The sequence below is a fragment of the Aquila chrysaetos genome, chromosome 1, assembly GCF_900496995.4.
Source record: "Aquila chrysaetos chrysaetos chromosome 1, bAquChr1.4, whole genome shotgun sequence".
NCBI classification, from domain to species: domain Eukaryota; kingdom Metazoa; phylum Chordata; class Aves; order Accipitriformes; family Accipitridae; genus Aquila; species Aquila chrysaetos.
Window position 1 is genome coordinate 11011031 of NC_044004.1, and position 7314 is coordinate 11018344.

General features: G+C 51.6%; 1 protein-coding gene across 1 annotated transcript; it reads left to right on the forward strand.

Annotated features, from left to right (window-relative positions):
- The first annotated feature begins 1844 nt into the window (after positions 1–1844).
- On the forward strand, positions 1845–6833 carry ADRA2C (adrenoceptor alpha 2C). Its single transcript, XM_030026462.1, has one exon. It carries the CDS (start codon positions 1964–1966, stop codon positions 3299–3301), a length of 1338 nt encoding a protein of 445 aa, XP_029882322.1. The 5' UTR covers positions 1845–1963; the 3' UTR covers positions 3302–6833.
- Positions 6834–7314: the final 481 nt, after the last annotated feature.

The window sequence follows — 7314 nt, forward strand, 5'->3', positions numbered from 1 at the left end:
GAAAAGCAGGTGCAGGAGCAGAGAGACCAGTGGGACAGTCCTTGCTTTGAAGAACTTGTGATCCAAAATCCAGGCACCAGGAGGGGCTCCCAGAAGAGGCACGCTGTGCATAAGGCTGTTCTCTTTACCTTACTGTTACCCTAATCTCACAGTGTCCCACTGGCAGTCTCTGGAGGAGGACCTGGGGGCTGGAGGATGGAGGGAGAGCAGGTGGAGGAAGGGGCTTGGGGAGAGGGAACATATTCCCCGGTGCAGGGCAGTGGCTTTTCTCAGGACCACGTACCACCAGAGATCAGAGGTACACTGAACTACCTTCTTCTACCCTCCGCTGGGCAGGTTCAGCTAAAGAAAGAGTCATTAAAGTGGCCCCGACTTCATTTTTATTGTCAGTTCTCAGATTTTCTTGCCAAAGGAAGGTAACATAAGTCACAGGGCTGTCAGCAGAGGAGGTCTGAAGACGTGTCCCTCAGACCCCTCCCAGCAGGCATGTTAAGACGGGTGGGATGAGGGGGAAGCCCACGGCTCCACTCCCCATCTGCCTGCCTCTGCTGGGAAGGAGCGGAGCGAGCCAGCCATACTCCTTCCGCACCGGCTGCCTCTGGCTCCTGACAGAATCAAACTCTCCTATATCTTCCCGAGCAAGTCCGAAAGTCCAAGCAGCGGCAAGACTACTCTAAGTTCCCTCACAGCGCTTGCCTTCCCGTACTATCGAGGTTTCTCTGCTTTCCCTGCTAAAGCCCAACACCCCCAAGTGCTTCCCTCCCAGGCCATCACTCGCCCGGTGCGGGCTCGCACCGCTTTCTAGCGGAGTAGCGGGCTTTATCTGGGCTGAAACATCGCTACATACCCGCCAAACCAGCCCGAGAGCCCCCGCTCTTGGCGGTCCCCTCAGGGCGGCGCGGCGAGGCACCGCCGGCCGCTAACGGCCGCCCGCCTCGTGCGGGCGGGCAAGGCCGCCCCCTAGCGCGCGAGGCCGGCGCCGCAGGCGGCGCCCAGCCCGCCGCCTCGCTGCCGGGAGGTGAGAGCCGGGCGCCGCTCCTCATGGCACCGACGACTCCTTCCCCGGGGCGGCCTCCGCCGGGGCCGTTTCCCCTCAGAGCCGCGCCGCGGCGAGGAGAAACACCTGCCGGCCGCCCAGCGGGGCCGGAGGCTGCGCGGGGCGGCGGGGAGCGCGGCGGCACCGCGCCGCCGTCCCCTCCCGGAGGCCGCCGCCGTGGCTCGGCGCGGGACGACGGCGCCGCCGCGGGGAGGGGAGGGGAGGAGAGGGCGGCCCGGCCGCGCGGCTCCCGGGGCGGGAGGAGAAGCGGCGGCGGCGGCGGCGGCGGCGCTCGGGGCGGTTTTCCCCCCGCCGGGGGGTTCCGCCGAGGCGGGCGCGGCGGCTTCACCTGGCGGGACTGAGCATGCGCGCGGCGGCGGGGCACGCCGCCGATTGGGAGCGCGATGCAAGACTAGGACGGAGCCGCCGGGCAGCCGCGACTTCGCCGAGAGCGCGCTGCCGCGCCGCCGGAGAGGGGCCGCCGGGAGCCGCTCTCCGTGGGATTTGATGCTGCCCCTGCCCCGCAGCCCGCTCCCTGCGAGGATCCAGCTCCCGCCGGGGACTCCCGTCGGCCGGGCGGTGTCTTCTCCGGAGCGGCGGGCTGCCTTGAGCCGGGCGCGACCGGGCGGGCGGCGGGGGCCAGCCGTGCGCCGCTGCCCCCTGGCCGGGGGCCGGGGGGAGGCAGCGCTGCCGCGCTCCCTGCCGCGCTCCCTGCCGCGCCGGGGCGGCGCTGCCCGGCCCTGCCCTGAGGCGGCGGGGCGGCGAGAGGGGCGGGCGGCTCGGCCGTTGGGAGCCGCGCGGCGGGGCGGCCGTTGGACCGTCGGCGGGGGGCGATGAGGGCGGCGGGGCGGCGGCGGCGGCGGGGCGGCCGGGCGGGGCGGGGGCTCCGCGGGGCTCTCTAGGACGCCGGCGCCCCGCACACCCGCCATGGATCTGCTGCTGGTGGTGAACGCGAGCCTGGGCTCCTCCAACGAGTCCCTGGCGCTGCCCCCCTCCTCGCCGTCCTCCTCGGCTCTCCTGCAGCCGCCCTCCCCCTACTCGCCGGCGGCCGTGGCCAGCCTGGCGGCGGTGGTGGGCTTCCTCATCGTCTTCACCATCGTGGGCAACGTGCTGGTGGTGATAGCTGTGCTCACCAGCCGGGCGCTGAGAGCCCCCCAGAACCTCTTCCTGGTGTCCCTGGCCAGCGCGGACATCCTGGTGGCTACCCTGGTCATGCCTTTCTCCTTAGCCAACGAGCTTATGAATTACTGGTACTTCGGCAAGGCTTGGTGTAACATTTACCTGGCGCTGGACGTGCTCTTCTGCACCTCCTCCATCGTCCACCTGTGCGCCATCAGCCTCGACAGGTATTGGTCAGTCACACAGGCGGTGGAGTACAACCTCAAACGGACCCCCCGGCGGATCAAGGCCATCATCCTCACTGTCTGGCTCATTTCAGCTGTCATCTCCTTCCCGCCATTGATCTCCATGTACCGGGACCCCGAGGGAGATGGCTTTCCCCAGTGCAAGCTCAATGACGAGACATGGTACATCCTTTCTTCTTGCATCGGCTCTTTCTTTGCCCCCTGCCTCATCATGGTGTTGGTCTATATCCGCATCTACCGCGTGGCCAAGCTAAGGACCAGGACCCTCTCTGAGAAGCGTACGATGCCAGAGGGGTCCTCCCAGACTGAGAATGGCTTGAGCCGCGCTGCTGGCGGCTGCACGTCCCTGAGGACGCAGCTGGGAGAGAACGGACATTATTCAGTGCACCACTGGCGCAAAGCCTCTGAGCTGGAGGACATCGAGCTGGAGGAGAGCAGCACCTCAGAGAGCAGACGGAGGCGGAGCCGGGAGGAGCATCCCCGCAAAAGCAGCAAGAGCCAGTCCTTCTCCTACTCGTATTCCTCCAAGCACTCTAGTAGCCGTCTGTCCCGGTCTAGCAATCGCTCCATGCAGTTCTTCTCATATCGCCGCCGCCGGAAGCGTAGCAGCATCTGCCGTAAGAAAGTCACCCAGGCCCGGGAGAAACGCTTCACTTTTGTGCTGGCTGTGGTCATGGGGGTCTTTGTAGTTTGCTGGTTCCCTTTCTTCTTCAGCTACAGCCTCTATGGTATTTGCCGGGAGGCATGTGAGGTCCCTGAGACTCTCTTCAAGTTCTTCTTCTGGATTGGGTATTGCAATAGCTCCCTCAACCCGGTCATCTACACCATCTTCAACCAGGACTTCCGCAGGTCCTTTAAACACATTCTCTTTAAGAAGAAGAAGAAGAACTTCCGGCATTGAGCCGGAGGGATGGATTTGCCTTGAGCAGGAGTGGAGTTAAAAGAGAAAGAGAAGGCTCTGTGCTGAAAAAGAAGGGAGGGAAGAGAACACAGGGTTTGGGCTTAGAGAGAAGGAAGAGGGCTCGCCCCCTCCGTGGAGCAGAGTGATGCTGTGGGGTACGGGGTTAGTGTCAGGGAGGCTGAGGACATTCACCATGGTACAGAGTGGTGACATGGGGCTGGAGGAGCGGTGCTGGAGTGCGGATGGGTAAATGGGGAGGGGAATGATTGTCTTTGAACCCTGCTGGAGGGCATGGGGAGTCTGCAGAGGAAAATAGGCTAAGACGCTGAGTTTGGGAAGCAGTGAGCTTTTATGGGCTCTGGAATTTTGTGGTAAAACAAAAAGAGACATCAAGAGGAAAGGATTAAGTGGCAGTGGTGGTGGAGATTTGAGTATTTATAAAGTAAGCAGCTGGGGGCCTATGGTGGGCTCGTACCAGTAAGAAATTGGCTTTTACTGCTTACGTGGGGAAAGAAAGTGCGAAGTACCAGGCACTGACAGTGTTTTGAGTTATGAAAGAATTTAAATGTTTGCCAAAAAAACCCAAAAGAACAATCCAAACTCTTTTCTAAATAAACCTTTGTACTGTTAAAACCTTCTGAATGATGATTTTACACAGGGCTTAAGACAAACAGAAAGCATGGGGTTTTGTTTTTCTTTGGAGGGGTCTTTGCCTATAGAGCTGGATGGGAAAAGTTTTTCCTATCTTCCCACAATTTTTGATTTGTCAGTGGGACAAACCTGGGAGTCTTGCATGTTTTCATGAAATATGAAAAAGAGCACATGCACCCCATGACCTTATTTCCCCCTGTTGGATCTCCAGGCAGTAAATTCCTGCTCCATCCCTCTCAGATCAGTGGCCTAAGCACCTTGCTATCCTGGAGCAGGTAGTGAAAAAAAAAAAAATCATTTTGGTGAACTCGCCTAACATTTTCTGAGTTAAAAGAAAAAAATGAAATTTCCAATCGACTCAACTTGCATGTGCCCTGGGGAACTTTTCCCCCCCTCTTTTTAGGTCCCCTTCAAAAGGCTTATCTCAGGGGCTGGATGCGTGCTGCTCTGGCGGGCAGTCGGAGGCAGTCTGCTATGCAGATTTTCAGAGGAAGGGCAATCACCACACCACTAAGGTCTTTAAATCCTTTGTATTTACAGTCTTAGAGCAACTAAATCCTTTATATTTATTTTTTTAATGAGAAGCATACATTGCAGATTGTCAGTGGTGTATGTGAACAAATCTCAAAAGACAGTGCAGCTGTTCCAAACCTTTAATATTAATGTTGCTTTCTTTCCCTTTTCTTGCTTGGATTTCTAGTTTATGATTTCAGAGGATTTTGTTGGGGGGGAGGGGATGGAAGAGGGAAGAAGGGTTTGAATAGTTATTAAAGCAAACTATATTTCCCATGGGTTTATAAAATGTCATAAACTGTAATGAAGAGAATGAGAGACAGGGACTGGTGTCTGTACATTCACCACTGCATACCGAGTGTAAGACTCAGCTGAGCATATACATCCCTTCTCCAGCTGTGCTGCTGCAAGGTGTGTATTCTGTTTGTGGGGTAAATACTGCTCCATTTTATGTGTATCACTCCTTCCATAGGCAGCAGGATTTGGCATCTGCCTCAAATGAACCTTTCCATAGTAAACAGCTCTTTGAAAAACAGAACAAAATCTTATCTCGTACAGCAGGCTTCTTGAAACAGCTAAATTGAATCCATACCTCAGAATCATTAGATATCCCCTTCTTTACTCCCTCTCCTCTGTCTGAAAGGTGTCTGTAGCCTCTCTTCTCTTGAAATCTCTATGGCATAAGGAGAAATGATAGAGCAGTCATTTTGTTTCATCAGTTTTTCATAATAAGCATTTGGTTCACTTAACCCTGGAAAAGGAGGTGGTTGGTGGCTAAGATTCTGCTGTTTAATTCAATAGACAATTTAACTTCAGGGCCAACTCAGGTGGGAGTTCTGCCGAAGTAAGGATTAGATGATTGCACCAAATGCATTAGAAGTTTGCTTGATTTCACTAAAGAAACAACTGAGACATTTTCAAAATCCTAAGTCCATAACTCATTAGATCCTTTCTTGAAATAAGGCTTGGAGTTTTGAAAAGATTTGAGCCTTGTTTAAACATCTGCACTTAAAGAAAGGGTGTCAAGACTCATTTTCAGGAGCATCCCTTTGTAAATAACAAATGGTTTGGTACAAATACGTACCTGAGACAGATAAATAAGAGAAAAAAATAGCAACTGAGAGGAGGAAACTACAAGCCATTTTCTCTTTTGCAAAGTGGAGAATTCTTTTTAAAGTTACATCAAGAAGAGCTGAAACAAGCTCATATTGTTTGTAGGTAACCATGTAGCTAAAAAGTTCAGGTCTGTTTAATCTGAAGAAACTATATAATTGCCAGAGCAACCAAAGCAACATATGGTACATAGCTACTACCTCTGAGCTACTGGACGGCTTCATTAGAGTTACCTGCTCCTACCAAGACGAAGGTCTGCTTTTGTCACTTAATGCTGGTTTAGGGTGGTTTCCCAGTCTGCAGACACACAGCAGTTTCACTGTTGCACTGCTTTTGAAATGAGATTTGTTGCCTGTAAACACAATCTTTCCCCTTTGTTTTTCCTTGTAGAATTCAAGGAGTCTATGGAAATGAAATTTAATTGACAGTCAGATTTTAGTGGACGTGAAGTATATATGGAATGACTGATGTGCCTTAAAAGTAATTTCTTCGCTATAAAATTATTCTGTGGTCATTATAAACATAAAGGAAATAATGCTTTTATTTTTGTTTTGCATTTCCAAATGTCTAAAAGGGTTTGATGCAGATACTGAACATCTATGTGCAGCAGCATACTTAAAAACAGGGCATTTTCTGTGGTTTTAATTTATTTCTCATCACAGTTACTCATCTGATTCAATGCCTCAAGAGGAGCTTATTTCTTCTGAGCTAGATAAAAAGTAATATTCATCAATAAAGATGTGCAGTATACTCCCCTTTTAAGTGCATTTCCCTCTAAATTAGTGAATACAGAGGATTTCTATAAAAATTGTTTTTAATGTAACTACTGAATATGCTTCAAGGAAGTAAAATGGGGCTGATTTATTTTTTTAATTACAGTGTTCTCTTATTACTTGTAATAGCTGAAGACTGGAATTTGTTTGTAACATACTGTATGGTATTAATTTTCATAAAAAGTTATCAGCTCTGCTACTCACAATGTGGTTGTGCTTCCACTGTAAGTTGGCTAATAGCATATATGGGAAAAAAATAGTCAATGCAGCTTTTGCTTAAGAAAAAGGGAGAAGATATTTTATGTTTTGAATGTGTCCAGTTGTGTCTTTGATTACATCTGATGAGCTGGTTTAAACACTCACTCTTTACTGTTGTGGAAGAACGAAATGTTGCTATGAAGCCATATTGATTTTAACAACAAGCACCTGATCTTTAACTCTTCATTTTCTCATTTCACCATGAAGAAAATTTTCTGTCAATCTAAAGTGAGCAGTAAATGTTTTATTTTCAGAACCAATTTTCTGAACAATACCACTATTGGTTGGTTATGGAACTATCGAACAGTATAACTTAGCGCTGCTGTCCTTCAGCCCTCTTCTGTGGGAGTTTTGCATGAGTGAGAACCACAGAATTAGCCTCTTCAAGGCTTGAGGCAGATGGAAGGGGCCTTACATATAGGAGATTTGACAGGATCACAGCTTTAAATCACTGGCCAAAATAAGAATCAGGCCCTTGTTGTTCTGTGTGATCTCTTTTCAGAAGAGTCATGTTGCTCCAAAAGCACTGGCAGTTTCTGAGAAGCAGACCTGAAATGAAAGACTCCATGGAAGCAGCTTTGCCCACATTGACCTGTATCACCTTTTGTGAGTAATCCCAGAAAACTTCAACGGAGTTTACTTGTGAATGAGGGAACTACTCAGTGTGGGCAAGGATCTTAGGAGCTTCCTTAGACATTGCCTCTT

What these genes read in the sequence shown, in the direction of transcription:
- ADRA2C (XM_030026462.1), top strand. Translation starts at nt 1,964, where the DNA reads ATGGATCTGCTGCTGGTGGTGAACGCGAGCCTGGGCTCCTCCAACGAG.